Raw genomic sequence first — 18,419 nt, 5'->3', positions numbered from 1 at the left:
AGTTTATAGTTTTTTTTAAAATAAATCTTATATTTATAATATTTGATTTCCTATGAGCAAATGTTGGTTTAGATCTAGACAAGTTTGTCAAGTTTTCTTAGAATTCAATAATAAACTCAATGATTTATGTAGAGAATTTCAGGTTCCTCAAATTCTTAATGACGTAATGTTTAGTCTTCTTTGTAATGAATAGTTTGATTGGATTATACCAATAATAGAATGTTATAAAAAATAAAAGATGGTAGGTGTTTGAAGGATTAGTATTTTTTTTCTTTAATATTGAAATTTAATATAAATCAACGACCATGATCTTCACTTAAACTTGAGACGTTTTAAATTAGAATCGAACATGTATTTTACGTATTAATATTGAAGAGAGAAACTTAAATGATATTGAAGAATTATTACGAGGATCGATTTATTTTCAACCAACTTTGTTTGGTTTATTTTGTAAACTTGTGACTTTAGTTCTTTTCGGTTATTTTTGGGTAATATATGTTCTTAAATATCAATATGAATGGAATAATAAATAAACAATTGAATTGAAATAAAGAGGATGAGAAAGTAACAAAAAAAAAAAAATAATACAAAATATGTTTATAACATTTTTTTAGTCCTACTTCTCCTTTAATTCAAATAATCAAACTCTATTATTGGTATGTTAGTCAAAATTATCTATATCCATGCCACAATTATTTATTTATTTTCTTATTAAATAAGAGTTTATTTTATAAATAAAATCCAGTAAAACTTAAAATATTTTTGATAAAAATCAAATTTAAAACTTATTCAATCTACACTAATTTTCAAGGAAATATCTAGAAATTAGAGTTGCAGAACTTGAATTTAATATAATCCTAAACTTTAGTTTTAACTCTTACATTTAGAGAAGGGTAAATAAGAACTTTCACTAAATTGAATGACTTTTATTAGACTTTCACTAGTTTGAATTTAATATGATTGATACCCGATGAACTTGTGTTTGGATTAGTCAGTCAATCAACAGATTCTAAAATGAACCGAATTTGAGTTTGAACCGGATAACAAACTGAATTATATATGTATATATATGTTCTTTATTTAATTTCAAGAGTAATATTGGAAAATTTTGATGGAATTGATTTTTATCCTCTTTACTTCTCTAACTTTGTTAGATGTTTGTTTTGTTGCGTGAAATTGAACCTCTTTTTCTTCTTACTAATAATTAGACAATTCTCTTTACTAATAACATGAAATAAAATTGTAAAAATATCACGGGTTCGATTATATCTGAAACACTTTGTGTTTTAAGCAGAATCTATACTAAAAATTTAAATGGGAGCAGTGACTATCAACATTTAGTTCTTTTTTAAAATGATTGGGTTTTTCTCCTAATATATATAGAATAAACTAAAAAAAAAAAAAAACTGAAATAAGGGTATTGACGAGTTTAGGGTTTCTGTCTACAATCGAAGAAAGGAGTTGCCGCCATGGTTCTCAAGTACGTAGACTTCATTACTATTTCCGTGTTTGAACGTTTAACTCAAATCAATATGTTTGTTTGTACATGTTTGTTTGTACCATTGTCGGCATTATGCATCTTCTCGAGCTTTCATTTTGTCATATAAGAGATAGATGAAATTGGAGGGAGATATTTTGTATTCTTCTTTACTGTAAGCAAACGGAATCTGATCTAAATTCTGATAGATCAAGTTTTGTGTTGATTCTTAAATCTCATTAATCTCGGAATTCTAGATCTGGGAATATGAAATTCCGCCGCCTTTCTCTGTGTGTTATAACAGGTGTTCATTGTAATACCCTTTGTCTCGAATTCTAGCTAACAAATATGGGTTTTATGTTTGATTATCATGAAGTGAACTAATTGAATAAGAACAGAAAACTGGAATATGGATAACATCAATTGCTAAATGATTTTTCTTACCTTTCTATGATTTTATCAATCTTGCTTCTATCAGAAGCCTATACTTGCCATCTATTGATTAATAATAAAAAATGATTCATTGCTTGTGGAACTGTAAGCTGTTCAGATTACCACTTGCACAATAAATTTGAAAACACTTTCACTAGTTGGACAACTTTCTTAAAATATATAAGACTTTCACTAGTTTTGAATTAATTTAAAACTTGGGATGTTTTGAATTGTGGACATCATAAATATACAAGACTTTCACTAGTTTGACAACTTTCTTAAAATAAAATAGTCATTTCGTAGAGTAATGATAATTGTAATAATCTTTGTAGTGTGTAGTCATTTTGTGTTAGATATGTTGATAAACGTGATAAGTTTTGCAGCGTGTAATCATTTCGTGTAAGATGTGTTCATAATTGTTGTTAGAATAAAAAAAAATTGTATTAGAATGATATATATTAAATTACATAAGTTATGTCTATTATATAGACATTACATTGAGCTTATAAGAAAACTAATAATATAATATACTAATGATATTATCACAATTTATAATATTGTGATAATATCTTACATTATATATTATCTTATATTCTAACAATTGTGATAATTTTATAGTGTGTAGTCATTTCTTATCAAATGTGTTAATAATTGTAATAAATTTTGTAATGTATAGTCATTTCGTGTGTTGATAAACATGATAAACTTTGCAGTGTATAGTCATTTTGTGTTAGATATGTTGATAATTGTGATAAACTTTATAGTGTGTAGTCATTTCGTGTCAAATATGTTGATAATTGTAATAAGTTTTGTAGTGTGTAGTCATTTCGTGTTAGATGTGTGGTGATAAAATATAATTCACCTACACCCCATCATTTTAATTATGTCGAATACATATACACCTTTAACTTTTGTGAAGAATGTCTATACAAAGAAAAATTGGAACAATGAAAGATTCGTATTAAGAGATCTATGTAGGCACAACTTTAACTATCCAAAACGCAACAAATGAGACTTTATGCATGTATAAAGCAATTGAAGATATGCATCAAAGCGGTGTTAATAAATGGTGTTAATGAATATAGTGTGAGTATTAAGACATTATTTGATTTAATTTTCAAAATTATTATTCAGACGTGTTGTAATTAATTATTTGAACACGACAAATGCTCAAAGTTAAAGTGTTGTTTACGAAAAAAATATAAATTTAAAGCAGGCTGTAAGTCTGATCACGAGTGGAACAATGTTAAAAATTTAGAAAAATTTAAAGATTATTCCACAAGTAACTGATGAAACAATTTTGCAACTATCTCTCTTTCCATATAGAAAATTCTAACTCCTGAATTTGTCGGGTTAACATTCCATTGTATCTCCTCATTTTCTCTAAACATAGAGAATTCAGACATTGGTTCTCAATCAGAAAGACCTATCGGGGATGAAGAAATTTTTTTTGAAAAAAATGATGATAATACATTATCGATGATAAACATTATGCAGAAAACAAACAAATAATTTCTTAAAAAATGAGAAAGTAAACGAATAAATTAAATATAATTTGAATATGAAAAACCAGAACTATGCACTCAATGAACTTAAAGACAAATAAAATTTTATTATAAAATTCGAGTTCTATAAAAGATCCAAAAATAGAGCATTTATTGAAACTGAATATGCACGATTTTTTTATTTTAAAAAATGCTCAAGGTCAACTAGATCTATTCACAATCGCTCAATTAGATTTATTTACAGGTACATTTTTTCAACATTTCAATAATATTGGAGGAATGGTTCTAATTTACCATTATTGTAAGAAATGTAATTTTATTTTTAAGTAGGGTAAGAAATGTAATTTTAGTTATTGTAAAAAATGTAATTTTTATTTTAAAGTATAGTAAGAAATGTATTTTTAATTATTATATTTTGTTATTTTTAAGTTTTTTTTATCAATATTGTTATTATTATAAATTTATGATATTTGAAAAAATATTAATAAAAATATATAGGATAACAACAAAAAATTAAAAATATAAATAAATTATATAAAAAACTAAATATAAAAACTTACTTAAACTAAAAGTTAAATTATCAAATTAAATGTTTGAAATAAATTATATATAAAAGTTATAAAAGTTATATATTCAAATCAAAACTTCTTTAAACTTAAAAGAGCTTTAAACATTGAAAATAAAATAAAATAATTACATTTTTGTTCCTATTTGAGAGAAAAAATAAAAAACAGATGAGACCAACAACCTTGAGTTTGAGTAGACCAAACGAAGACATGAGAATAGTTTTGGGGTGAAAAATGTTTGGCAAGCAAATTGATAAAGGGATCAAATTCATCTTTAGCCTTGAAAAACTTTCAAGGCTAACAAATTGTGGATAAATATGTTGATCATTAAAAGCTATTGTTGTTAAAGACATTGATCAGAACAAGCTTAGAAATGCAAATTGTTGATAATGATATTTGATACGTGTGAACACATATCTTCTTTATTAATAATATGTTTTAAAATAATATTTGAAGTATTATTTTTTCTTAGTTATTTTTTTTGTCATTGTTACCTTAACTAGTTGTAGCATATGTGCAAGAATGAACACCATTGTTTGATGTTCCTAGCTTAGAAACAATTTCATGTCTGATGATGAGATATTAATCAAAATAAACAACATTAAACAAACCCCTAGTTGAATGATATTGTCAATCTAACTAAAGCAATGCAAGGGAAACAATATAAACACAATGAGTTCAAACAAATTGATGGAAGTCTTTATTATGGATTGAGCTATTAGTACAACACTCCAATACAAGATCAAAACATCCAATTGTATCCAAAAATACTAAAGAATAACGTATAAAATGATATACACTGATTCGATAACCACGAACTGAAATAGGAAAAGAATTAGTAAGAAACAATATGACAATTTCTATTCATACTATAATAGTCTAGAGAGGATTTGATTGATTGATTGTTTATTCACAAGCCAGCTGCAACAAGCTCATGCAACTTAACAAGGCCTATCAAGACATTCTGATCATCGACTACCGGCAAAAACTGAACCGGAGATGGTGGAGATTCCATCTTCTGCATTGCTTCAATTGCTAATGCATCTGCCCTAATTGTTCGTGGATTCCTACAAAAACAACAACAAATCTCTATAACCATCTATAACATATCCAAATAGCCCCTCTTATCCCCTATCAAAAACTAAAAATCTCAATAACCTCAAATAATCCACTTTTTCATCCAAATCAGATTATTTCAACCAAAAACAAAACCTACATCAAACAAGCTCTAAGACAGATGCATCACAATGGCTGCTGTTTCCACCATGAACAGATATCCAATGATGAAAACAACAACACCCTTTACAAGTTATACCTATTGTTCATAAACAAACCCATTAAGAGTGTCAAAAGACAAATAAAAAGTGTTTAGAAATTAAGGCCATTATGTCATCATCTTCAGCTGCAAGCAACTTCCAATGCCATCAAATTCTATAAACTTTCAATGTAGTCAAGATTGCAAGTTAATAATGGCTTTTTATCAAAATATGTACAAGTTATTCACTAATCATCATCTATCAAAGCCTTAACATCCAGATATGACATCGAAAACCATCAATGTTAGTTTTACCTGTTACACATTTCTCCAACTGTGAGTTTGAATATACCCTCTCTGCTAGCTTTCAATGTTCGCCTCAAATCACCATCAGTAAATGTGCCCAATAGGTGGTCATTGTCGTCAATAACAAGGAGACAACCGCACCCTTTACTAGTTAGCTCTACTAATTGATCCATTATTGTATCTCCTTCCTTGCAAACTGGGAGATCACCTCGTGTTTTCATTACATCCTTAACCTGCAATACCAATCACATCACATCAATGGTTGGTATACAAGATGTAATGACTTTCGAACAAACAAAGGGGGTTTGAACTATACAAGTATCGTTTGCTACAGATTTCTCATCAACAGATCCAGATCCATGTAAGAAACAAGCTAAGATGCACCAATGGAGGAAACATAAGTACATACCTTGAATATCAAGCTCTTCCCGATCCGCCCAGCTGGATGGTTTCCTGCGTACTGTTCTCTCGTCAAATTCCTCGCACTCATAAGTGCAATCGCCACCGTATCCCCAAAAACCATCTGAATCGCCGTCGAGGTCACTGGCGCTAGATCAAACGGGCATAATTCTCTCTCCAGGGGCAAATGCACGTTCATATCGCACACCGCCATTAGCGAATTCGTCTCCATCGATGTGACAGAGATCAAATACGCACCTTTTGCTTTGGCACATGGCACAAGTCGGAGCAATTCGTCGGTGTTCCCGCTCTTGCTTAAGAGTACTAAAATGTCAGAATTGGTGAGAATGCCGATATCACCGTGAAGAGCGTCGGTGGGGGACAAGAATGCGGATCGGATGCCAAGAGAAACGAGTGTCTGCGAGATCTTCTGGGAAACGAAGCCGGATTTTCCGACACCGGAGAAGAAGATTGTTCCGGTGGTGTTGAGAAGAGTCTGAGTGAAGGCTAGGGTTTGGGAAAGATCAAGGTTGTGGAAGAAGAAGTTGAGATAGTTTTGTTGAGATTTGAATAGATTTTGGAGATTGTTGGGATCGATTGAAGATTGTTTTGAAGGAAATGAGAGATCTGATGAAGAAGAAGGAGAAGGAAGAGATCCCATTAGTTTTCTTCTTTGAATTTGAGCTCTCTATGTGTCGGTTATCATCAACCGACCAATCTTCTCTTCTCTTCTCTTTAGTAAGATCCAAATCTCATATTTGAGGTATTGTGAATTCCTTTAACCATCAATAATATCCTTTTAAATAAGATAATTAAATAATATATATGCACATATACCAATGTAATTTAAATAAAATAATAACATTCATTTAAACTCTTTAAAATAAGTAAAATTTATAAAAGAATTATAAATATTTAATTTAAATATATATATTTTAGGAGGGATATGACACGATAACGAGTTGAATGATACTAACCCAGTATTCCAATCTTTAGTATTTCGGGTTAAAATCTCTAATTTAAACATGACCCAATTTACTTAACTCAACTTGAACCAAATTCGATGTAATTGATTCACGCCTCTATTTCAAATTAAAATTACACCAACACAAAATAAAAATAAATCATAAATTCACTTATACAAAAAAAAAATGAGTGGGTGAGTGAATATAAAATAATAATATAAAACTCAACAAAAAAAAACTTGTAAACGAGTGTACTTTGGGTTATTTTAGGTCGATCTAATTTTGATTTGTTTATTAATCAAGTTAAACAGGTTGACTCAACCTGATTTTAACTCGAACAAAAAAAATACATGACTCTAACTTGATTTTTTTGGTGTTCGGTCCAGATCGTGTTTTCGTGTCAAGTTTAAAATTGTCGGCCATAATATATTCTCACATATCAAGAACTTCAATAAATATCTCCTCAAACACATTCTTCAAATATATGTTCCTAACTTGACAAATATATCTAGTACACTATACTCACTTCAGCCATCATACTTAACATATAAAATATTACAATTAAATAATTTGAAATTAATGTGTTTGAACAAATAATAATATTACAATAGAACAAGGGACACCTTCGAAAAGGATAGATTTATTATGGGTTACATGAGTTCACTCGAGGTTTATAAAGCACCAGGCTAGCATTTAAATTTTCAAAATCACGGAGGGGATGGTTTGTACCAGAAGAAGATCCTCAATTACAACATAGTGCGGGAAAAATGATTGATGTCTACTTTGGTGATGGTAATGGTACTCTTTTTTGGAATGATCCATAGTTTTGAAGGGCAATCGATCATCTCTAAGGTGGAGTTTGATCGAGTTCTTATTTGAAGGGGCTGTCAATCTGCAAATGTGAGAACCAAAAGGTGTTAGAATTCTTGAGGAGGTGAATAACTTAATTTTATATGATCGTTCAGATATTCTTATTAAATAGAAAGTGGAGGTTAACGGTGATTTCAATTCATACCTGTCATGAAACTGTTTGCGGGTTAGAGGGCAGTCTGTTCCTTGGTCTCATTTGGTTTGGTCTTTTAAGATCATACCTCAGCATCAAGTGGTCCTTTGAGTTACATTATGTCAAAGGCTCATGATAAGAATATTATAAGTAGGTAATGACTATTCATAGTTTGAGTTGTGTTCTTTGTTTGGAAGGTGATGAGTCAATTGCTCAAATTCTTGGAGAATGCCCATATGCCAATACAATTTGGGGAAGATTTGCAAACTCCATGAGATTGCAAAATTTTCCATATGAGGGGATTCACATTAAGGATTTAGTGTTTGGATAATCCAAAAGTTCTTAGTTTTTTTTTACCAATGTCAGGAAATGCTACTTTGGAGCTATTGTATATCATTTGTGAATGGAGAGAAATAATAAGTTTTTTTCAAGGATAAAAAGGAATGAAGATTAAGTTTGATGTGATATTGTTCTTGATGGCCATGCTCTTATTCATTCGTGGAAGCGAATACCCACAAATCCAGATAATTGGGAAGTTTGCCAAAACTAGTTTATTAATTTTGATGAAATCACTAAGCTTTCTAAATTTAAGGCGAGACCGACTTTTGATTTGTTAGTGGTTTGGGTTGTTTGTATGCTTGTTTTTGTTGTTTTTCATTTTATTTGTCTTGTCTTTTTATTAAATTAGAGTAAATAGTTGTTTTTGCTCTAATTTAAAACTCATGTACTTTTCCTTTTGGGTTTTTAATTAAATAATGATGAGTCGTTCACCAAAAAAAAATATTACCCGTTTAAACATAGTTAGTAAACTAACTCATTCCCTTCACGATCCATCAATCTTGTAAAAGAAATAGTAATACATTATATAATAACTTAGTAAATTGTTCATGTCTACCAAGTGACTTAAACTTGAAACAAAAATAAGTAATTGATCATTTCATCTCCCTTCAAGTGCTATTACCAGATTTCTAATGCTACAATTATTGTAATTGAAGAGTTTAGTGAGGCTAAAAGAAGCCCCAGTCTTGTCGCGATGTCATAAGGACTGAGGAATTGCATAATCTGGATCATGTTTTAGACTCATCAATAGAAGAATATGTAGAGAAAACTGTTGTGGATTCAACTGAGTTTATTGTTGATAATATCCATTTCCCTCCTGATCTGTTGCATAAATCATGCACATGATCTTTCATGGTAATACATGTCTCTTTTGTCAACTAGAAAATAATAATTTGCAAATACTACATAAATGAAGTTTTCCAAGATTAGAGCTTTCTTTTGCATATTTTTAATAATAAAATTACAGTCCTTTCTTTTGGTAATATTTTCACATGAATGTTAGCAATGGAATAATTACATTATAATCATTGAAATCAGTTGAAATTTGTTGTACAGAAAAATGTCATATTTATTGGAAGATACAATCATATTTTGGAAATCCAACGCAACTGTCTTTAGTAAGTTATCTTTCACTTCTTTACCTCTATAATTAGTTCAGTAACTTGTGCATTGTTCTTCAATTTGTTATGCCAAAAAAGATTGGTTATGCTTGAGTTAGTTAACTCTTTTAACTTATTTTTTTCGTCTAAATTTGAATTTAAGTATTCATAGAAAGACCTAAAATTTAGAGGATTTAAGGGTGATATTTTTAAATTAATTGTTGTGTTTGAGTTGTTTTGTTAACTAAGTTTGGCGGATTTTCAAGTATCTATCATTGTTTTAAATTGTTTCACAACATTAAATAATGACTAAATATTATATATTCTAGCACTTGTTGAATATAAATCTCAATATAAAAAAATGACTAAATATTCTATATTCTAGCACTGGTTGAATATAAATATTTAAAATATTGAAATTTATTTATTAATTATCTAATTACTTTTGATCTATTTTTTTTTGGGATAAATTACAAATTTAGAACTCTGTATAATTTTTTTTTTCAAATTTAGAACTCTCCTAAATTTTTATCATTTAAAGAACTCAAGTTACACTATATTGTTATATTTAAAACTCTCCGTTTAACGGTGTTAGATTACAGTTAAATCCGTTAAATAAATTGTCATCTCATTTTATTTATTTAATTAATATAATTTTAATTACACCTCATTAATCATATACCTATATCCTCCTCTTCCTCCCAAAATATATTTAGATAGTTGTTATTTGAGCAACAAAACAATAAGAACAATAAAATGAGCAGAGTACCAAATTGCACTAAATTAACGATGCACGAGGTCAATCCCAGATGGGTTGGTTGGGATCAATCGAGATATCAACAAATTTCAACCATTAGAAAACCAGTATTAAGTACTCTCTATCCTCGCACAAAACATTCAATGGTTCCGTCAATAACAATCGTCCTCACCATATTCTATATATATATATATATAATGATGCTTAATTTTTAAAGTGTCCAGATTGCCGGGTCGAGAGCTATGGTTAATTTGGATATCTATGTGAGAGTAAATTGATACTTGGGGTCGGATTGTGTGTTTACTCGCCCAGAAATTTAAAATGGTTAAAAATAAAATTAAAAATGATATATGTATGTTTCGAACTTCCAACCTAACAAAACAAGTACAACTCTTTAACCAAATGTGATTGAGATGTGGTTTGTCGATGATTAATAAGCCGGTATCAATTGAAAGTGATTACAAAAATATGAATCAAATATTTAATTAACCAAAGTATAAGGTCATTAGGTTAAATATTAAAAAATATGAATTAAATATTTGATTGACCAAAGTGAAAGTATAAAGTCACAAGATGAGAGGTTCATTCAATTTTTTTATTATTATTTATTATTTTTTATTGTAATAAATTATTTGTAATATATTAAAAATTTTAAATATAGATCACATATTATTATTATTAAAAAATATATCATTACATATTAGAATTATATATAAAGAGGTAATTTTATTAAAAATATTTTTTAATATCTATTTATTCTTTTAATAGTTTGTTAAGGTTATTAAATTTAAATTTATTCTTATTAATTAGCTAGGCATAATCTATTTTAAATTCTCCAATTAGTTAGTTAAAAGGTTATTAAATTTAAACTTTATTTTATTCCTATTAATTACCAGTTATTTTTTTAATAGTTAGCTTTTAAAATATTTTTTTATTAGTTTAAAATTTATTTTTTATTCTTTTAATTTATTAGTTTGTTAAGAGGTTATTTAATTAAAATTTTATTTTCTTCCTATTAATTATATTAATTAGGTATGTCAATTTATATTAATTAGCTTTTTAATTTTTTTTATTCTTTTATTAGTTAAGAGGTTATAAATTTAAATTTTATTTTATTCCTATTATTTGGTATATTGTTATTTCCTATTAATTAGCCTTTTTAATTATTTGTTTATTAGTATAAATTATTGTAAGTTATGCATTATATATCGGTTCAAAATTACAAGATCACATATTTATAGATTTTTTGAATTTTATTTCCCAATAAATCAAATTCTTTCTTAATTACAAGTTTTTTTCTCTTTCTTCTTGTTAGTGTTTAATCACACTTTATATGTATTTTTATGTTAATTAATATTTTGAAATGAATAAACAATAATTTTTATTTTTATTTTTATTTGATATTAATATATACAAATTAGAATATGTTATTTACATTTTATTTAAGAAAAATCCATCCATATTATAATCTAAAATAGGATTATGTGATTTATTATATACAAATTTAAATAATTAAGAAAAAATCTCAAATAATAGATTTATACAATATAAAAATATAATTTTTAAATATAAGATATAATAGACTAATACTATTGGTTAAACCGATGTAAAAATTTAAATTGTTCAATAATATATAATAATAATAATAATAAAAGAATTTGAAATTATAAGTAATAGAAAAAATTAAAAAGAAAGAAATTTTCTTTTTTTTTAAGGATTAAGTGGCCAATTATCTTCCTAAAAATTAGGAATATAGTTTAAAATTTATATTATATTAATAGACCAAAGTGATAGTAATAAGTAATTCCATTCTATATTATTTTCTCCCTCAATAAATTTATACAAAATATCAATTAACAATGGGTAACGATCAATGGTGGGAAAGGGGGAGAGTTCTTGGTGTTGGTAGTTATGGGGTTGTTTATGAAGCTCGTCCATTGCCTGGCGATCCTATCTCTCTTATTCTTCCGCCACTTATGGCAGTTAAATCATTCATTAGTAAGGATTCTCTCGACCGAGAGAAACAGTTTTTGTCGATATTCAAAGATGATCATCCAAACATCATTGGTTATTATGGTTGTTCGGATTTCAACATATTTTTGGAGTATGCCTCCGGCGGCGACTTAAAGAAAACCTGTGGAGGATTATCGGAGATGGAGGTGAGCGAATATGTTAAAGGAATTTTGTTGGGTTTGAAAGACATTCATCAATTGGGTTTGGTTCATTGCGATATTAAGCCGGAGAATATATTATTGACCGGCGATGGAGTTCCAAAGATTGCAGATTTTGGATTGGCCATGAAAGCAGGAGTTGTTAACAGAACTGACGGAAGGCGAGGGACGCCAGAATATATGGCGCCTGAAGTGATAACACACGGAGTATATAACTGGCCATGTGATATTTGGGCATTGGGTTGTACTGTATTAAAGATGCTAACCGGACAGAAGAAAGTATGGGAAGGATTTCCGACTAATAAGGATATAAAGAATTTTGTGGCAAAACACGACGTCGTACCAGTAATTCCTGACGGGCTGTCATTTGAGGCAAAAGATTTCTTACAAAGGTGTCTTGTGAGGGATTTTTGGAATAGATGGAATGTTGAATCACTTCTCAGTCATCCGTTCGTATAGACGAAAGAACTCAACTCATAATTTGAATTTTTATTAATTTATTGAAAAATTACCCTTGTAAAACTATAAGGATTTTGTAATATATAATATAATTCTTTTATGATTTAACTTTTATTGTTTTTAAATAGTTTCTTATATGCATGGTGCTGACCAAGAATGACAGAAAAACATTATATCATTAAATTGATTTCACAATTAAATACTTTCAAGCCACTAGTCTTGGACTGAATTTGAATGTCATGCATAGAACTTCCACTTATGATGAACCAACAATTAGCCTAAGCTCCTTGCAGTATTCCAAACAGAATTCAGATTAGATTAGATGTTAATGTAGAAGTCGATCGAACATTCAGCGATTTTCCATTTTACGTGATTCAACCGAAACATTATCAATAACTCATTACTTATAATGAGGAGTCATGATATAACAACAAGATAAAAAGTAATTATCAGAAGAATTCGAATATCACATGAATCCGAATCCCATTCATTCAAACATGCATTTTCATTTACGTTCGTAAACATTGAGTTATTGGATCAAGTAGATTATTATCAAATTATATATAATAACATGATCAGATGGCATCCGTCCAATAGTTGGCTCGTAACCAACTGAGTTTTGTAGCATCTATTCAAGAATCGTTCAAAACTTTTTCTTCATTCTGTTGTTATGATTTTGATATGTTAATTTGCTTCGTTTGGTAGCCTAGCTCGAGTTCTTACTTCACTAAGCCAAGTGTGTCTCCCAGGTCATGTTAAAATTTCATCATATCATGGAAGCAACTTAAGGCCAGTTTGGATGTCTGCTTTATATAATTCTCCTAATAGTTAATTTTATTAAAAAGATTAGTTTTATATTCTCTTAATAATTAGTTAAGGTTATTAAATTTAAATTTATTCCTATTAATTAGGTTTTTTTATTTCATTAATTACCATGTTATTTTTATTAGTTTAAAACATACTTTATATTTTAATGTTATTAATTTAAATTTTATTTTATTCCTACTAATTACTATGTTATTTTTTAAATTTACATATAACATAACCTTTATACTCACCTATATTGTCATTAACATTTAATATATATATATATATATATATATATATATATATATATATATATATATATATTTAAATACACATTAAAGTGTATATTAATTCCACAAAAGTGGCCTAGTATAAAGAGTCGACCTAAGAGATTAAAAGATTACGGGGTTCGATTCCCACTGAAACCATTTTGAATAGAAGTGAGAGCATGATTGTGGGTGTTATTCTAGTTCTTTATAATTCAAAAAAAAAATAGTAGGGTGTAAATTAATTTATTTTATAATGTGTACAAATTAATAAAAATATTTGGAATTATTAATTTTACTCTAGGAGATTATTCTTCATTATGATATTTAATGTATTTTTTAATTAAGGAGAACTTGTCTTTCGCTTCAACTCAAATCGCTTTCATATATTCGATCTATTCTTACTAAATTATGCATTAAATTGTATGGATACAATAATATTTATACTAACATTTTAATGAAATAAAATAACAATAGTTCATAACATTTATAATCATATAAATAAGTCATCTAAGTTATTGGATGACAATAACTTTATACATAGGATTTTTCACTAATAGAAATTTGTTGTAAGACTTCGCCACTATTACTTTGGTAATTATTTTTGAAGTAATATTGTTCACTGCACAACTATTACTCTCATGTGAAACACACTTCACATGTCGATGCGGTGAAGAGAACTCTCAAATGATGCGTGTTTCACATGTCGCCTCTAATGTGAAGCGCGTTTCACATATCACTACTTTACGCTCTTAGGTGAAGTGCGCTTTAATGTCGATGCTTTACGCTATCAAGGATGTTAGGGTTTATAAATAAATACCAAACATGCCTTAGTCACAATATATTTTTGTGGAAATATCCCAAAAATATTTTGAAATTATTTTCTAATTTTTCGGTATATTTAAAAAATGGTTTGGGTCCCAAAATTACATAAACAATTTTTGGTTTTGAAAAGTGAAACCAAACAGACCTTAGGACCAGATTCCTAGACCCACGGTCTGGATGTTAAGAATTCCCGGTCCTTTCTTGAGATTATCGACCTGAGTGTATAAACTCATCGGTCGTTTAGGCATAAGCGGCATGACACGATCGACACAAACGGCATGATTTTTACTTGCACTGTAAGTCATCAAATTAGCGTCGAAATCACCATTGATTAAAAGAAGCGCGATCGGCATAGGCGACACAGCACGATCGGCATGGGCTACACGATAGGTACATGCTGCACAACACGATCGACACTAGCAACACAATATAATCTTACATCGTAAGTCAACCATTAAGTGTTGTTAGTCTAAGGTTTATTGTGTATTTTCAAGCGCCGCTGGAATTTTCCCTCGATTGTAGTTTATCTATGATCATCTCTTAGGGTTTCTACAATTACCCTGTTTGATAGGATCAGCGGCAGCAATAGAGACATGGGTCTAGCTATTGATGACAGCTTCGAATAAACGATTTGATAGAAATCTTGTTAAGGATTTAAATCACTTTCTATTCTTCACAAATCCTTGCAAACTCTTGAACGATTCAAGTGCAGAAACGTTTTCTCAGGTTTGAAGCTAAGAACCAAAGAATGAGAAGATGACAGAATGTAAATGACACAGCAGTTTGTTTATGGATGTTCGAAGCAAAACTCTCATACGTCACCCTTTCTTCCAACCACCGGAAGGATTCACTATATGTTTCTTAGAATCAAATATAGTTGCACGGCTAGCTCACTGTTGAACAGAACAAACTCTGTTCAACTTACAGTATATTGAAGAATATCACTCAGCTAGACAATACTTTGATTCTCTATTTCTCTTGATATACACACAATAAGGCAAGAAAGAAATTCGTGAGATTGTATGTGTATCAGCTTGTATGTTTTCGTATGTTCGTCCATTGTCCTTGAAGATCTTTAAATAGAGAGAAGGTACCAACAATCGGATCTTCTATAATGACACGTGGCGAACTTCCATTGGAAAGACTCCATAGTACGCAGGTACAGCAGACTCTGAGCACCAGGATCGTGGCTGTACCAATCTGGTAGTGCACCGAATATTCTTTTAGGATTGTCCTATAAAAAACAAATAGTGGGAAGAATATTTGCTTACATGGCATTAGTTAATTGGTTGCAACTAGTTGTCGTACTGATCTGCACGGAATAGTGGAGCAGGAGTACTAGCATACAACTAGTTGATCATGGGTAGACGGATGCTAGCTTCAAGCAACTACTTAAGCATGACATTAGACGTTTTTCAATTAGACTAACAAGTCTAATGAAGTTAGACTCCCCCGTCTAATAGCATGATCCATTAGACCACCTGGTCTAATGGGATTAGACGACACGTCTAATTACGGTTCCCTTCAGACTAATCTAAAGGTGTTAGACTGCACGTCTAACTACGTATCCGTTAGACTGCACGTCTAACTACGTATCCGTTAGACTGCACGTCTAACTATGTATCCGTTAGACTGCACGTCTAACTACGTATCTTTTAAACTGCACGTCTAACTACGTATCCGTTAGACTGCACGTCTAACTACGTATCCATTAGACTATACGTCTAACTACGTATCCGTTAGACTGCACGTCTAACTACGTATCTGTTAGACTGCACGTCTAACTACGTATCCGTTAAACTACACGTCTAACTACGTATCCGTTAGACTGCACGTCTAACTCAATGCGTCTAATAGCCAATAAGTCTAATGAACCTCATTCAGACTTAGTCTAATATAACATGTTTTCGATACACCTGCACCAAAAACAATTAGACAGCTTAATTTAAGTTTTATACAACTCATCATCAAAATTCCATTAGTTAGAATATTTTAACCCTTAGTCAAAATTATTTGACCCAACAATTTCCCCATTTTTGATGATGATGTTAAAACTTTGCACAATTTATGAGATAAACATCCATCCAATAGAAGAAAGAGTCAAACTTGTTCACCAACTTACAGAAATAAATCCCCAAAACTAATATTTAGAAACCATGTTTAAAGAACCAAGTTCACAAACTAACAAAAGATAGTTTAGGTGAAAAGCGATTATTGTTCTTCCTTTTACACGAGTGGGTCGATTGGATAGAAAGATCCTTGACATCTGAATTCTTCACCATTCAGAAGGTTGTGAAAAGGAGGAAGAGAACGGCCACCACGACCACGACCACCACTTCTGCCACCACGATCACCGCTGCGACCTCTGCCTCTTTTGATTGACCTATCACTATCATCACCGGTTTGCTTTCACTTTGATCTGGTGCCTGTTGAAACAACACCACCTCTTTTGCCGCTATTGTCATCGCCTTGGGTAATGAGATTCTTCTCTTTTTTAGCAACAACTTTAGCGTCTTCTTCATCCTGAATCTTCCTTGCAAAGGAATCAGCCTGTTCCAACCGCTCAGCATCAGCTCTGCTCATATTATCCTGAATCTCGACCATCTAATTTCGAAGCAAGCTTATTCCATCCATAGCTTCATTATGGAGTTCACGACATTTTCCCTTTCACAATCGATAAAATTGCTCTGTCATCTGAAGAAGTTCTTCTCAAATTTGGTGTATGTCTTGTTGAGGGTATTAATCTCGTACGTGTTCCTCTTCAAAGTTTGCTACATCTCATTATTGGTTTTAAGAAGATCGACAAATTCCTTCTTGTTTGCTTTCTAAGTCTTCATTATCTTCACCATATTTGATTGCATTTTAGTCACATTCTTCTGAAGAGTTCCCATCAATGCTGTCATAGACTTCATAAGCTTCGTACCACCGGCAGATGATCCTTCATTAGATGAAATCTCTTGAGAATCAGCTGGAGCGGTCTGAATTGGACTGATATGGGTGTGAACCTGCATGGAATTTTTTTCTTCTTCATCATCAACAAAATCTTCACGTACCTTGCGAACCTGACAGGGCGACCCGTCTGAATGTTGGGAAGGTTGACAACATCATCATGAATATTCACAACATTGATATCAGGAAACGGTCGAGGCTTGGGTGATCCTGGAATGAAATATTGAGACAACGAAAGCCCTTATGATGATTCATCATTTTTAGCTTGTTCCCCCTCAAATGAGGAACTCTTCTCTGATTCCTTGTCTTTTGAGGGTTTCCCCTCATATCTAGCTTCATCGGGCTGACTTACTTCAGCCTCTTTTTTTTAAGATGCCTCTGCTTCAAGAACAGGGGACTCAAACACTTCCTTTTCCTGGGTAACAAGATCTTGAACAGGTTTCTTAACAACTTCTTCTTATTCGATAATGGGATTGGATTGAATAGGTTCCACAATTTGCTTAATTATTGGTTCAACTATTTATTCAACATGATTAGGTTGAGGATCCACCTCTTTATTCGTATTGCTTTGTTCTTGTACATAATTTTCTTTATCTTCTGTTTCATGTTCTTTAACCACATTTTGCTCTTTAAAAATAGACACATTTGTATCGTTTTCCTTCATCTCTACTTTTTGACCATTATGAATTTTCTAATCTTCTTCCTTAGCCAAATCACATTTTGGGCTTGCATGTTGGAAAGTATTGTAGAAAGAGAATCTGTCTGGCCTCCACTCATTAGTGATTTCCATGACAGTAGGTTTTCCTTTTCTGTCTACTACTGTCATACTTTTCGGCAG

General features: G+C 30.4%; 2 protein-coding genes across 2 annotated transcripts; one reads left to right on the top strand and one right to left on the bottom strand.

Annotated features, from left to right (window-relative positions):
- Nucleotides 1-4,657: 4,657 nt before the first annotated feature.
- On the bottom strand, nt 4,658-6,705 carry LOC124919801 (probable arabinose 5-phosphate isomerase). The gene is made up of 3 exons (XM_047460138.1): nt 5,951-6,705; nt 5,551-5,774; nt 4,658-5,047 (listed from the first exon to the last, which is right to left on the bottom strand). Exons 1-3 carry the CDS (start codon nt 6,599-6,601, stop codon nt 4,891-4,893), a joined length of 1,032 nt encoding a protein of 343 aa, XP_047316094.1. The 5' UTR covers nt 6,602-6,705; the 3' UTR covers nt 4,658-4,890.
- Nucleotides 6,706-11,963: 5,258 nt separating this feature from the next.
- Nucleotides 11,964-12,734, top strand: LOC124943565 (mitogen-activated protein kinase kinase kinase 20-like). Its single transcript, XM_047484062.1, has one exon. It carries the CDS (start codon nt 11,964-11,966, stop codon nt 12,732-12,734), a length of 771 nt encoding a protein of 256 aa, XP_047340018.1.
- Nucleotides 12,735-18,419: the final 5,685 nt, after the last annotated feature.

This window comes from Impatiens glandulifera, chromosome 1 (assembly GCF_907164915.1).
Source record: "Impatiens glandulifera chromosome 1, dImpGla2.1, whole genome shotgun sequence".
Classification (NCBI taxonomy): Eukaryota; Viridiplantae; Streptophyta; class Magnoliopsida; order Ericales; family Balsaminaceae; genus Impatiens; species Impatiens glandulifera.
The sequence above is the reverse complement of the archived record's forward strand: the minus strand, read 5'-3'. Positions and strand labels throughout refer to the sequence as shown.

Excerpts from the sequence above, each read along its gene's own strand:
- LOC124943565 (XM_047484062.1), top strand. The coding sequence starts at position 11,964 with ATGGGTAACGATCAATGGTGGGAAAGGGGGAGAGTTCTTGGTGTTGGT.
- LOC124919801 (XM_047460138.1), bottom strand. The coding sequence starts at position 6,601 with ATGGGATCTCTTCCTTCTCCTTCTTCTTCATCAGATCTCTCATTTCCT. Across the intron at positions 5,775-5,950 it reads GGAAGAGCTTGATATTCAAG|GTTAAGGATGTAATGAAAAC; the intron begins GTATGTACTTAT and ends TTGGTATTGCAG. Across the intron at positions 5,048-5,550 it reads GTTGGAGAAATGTGTAACAG|GAATCCACGAACAATTAGGG; the intron begins GTAAAACTAACA and ends TTGTTTTTGTAG.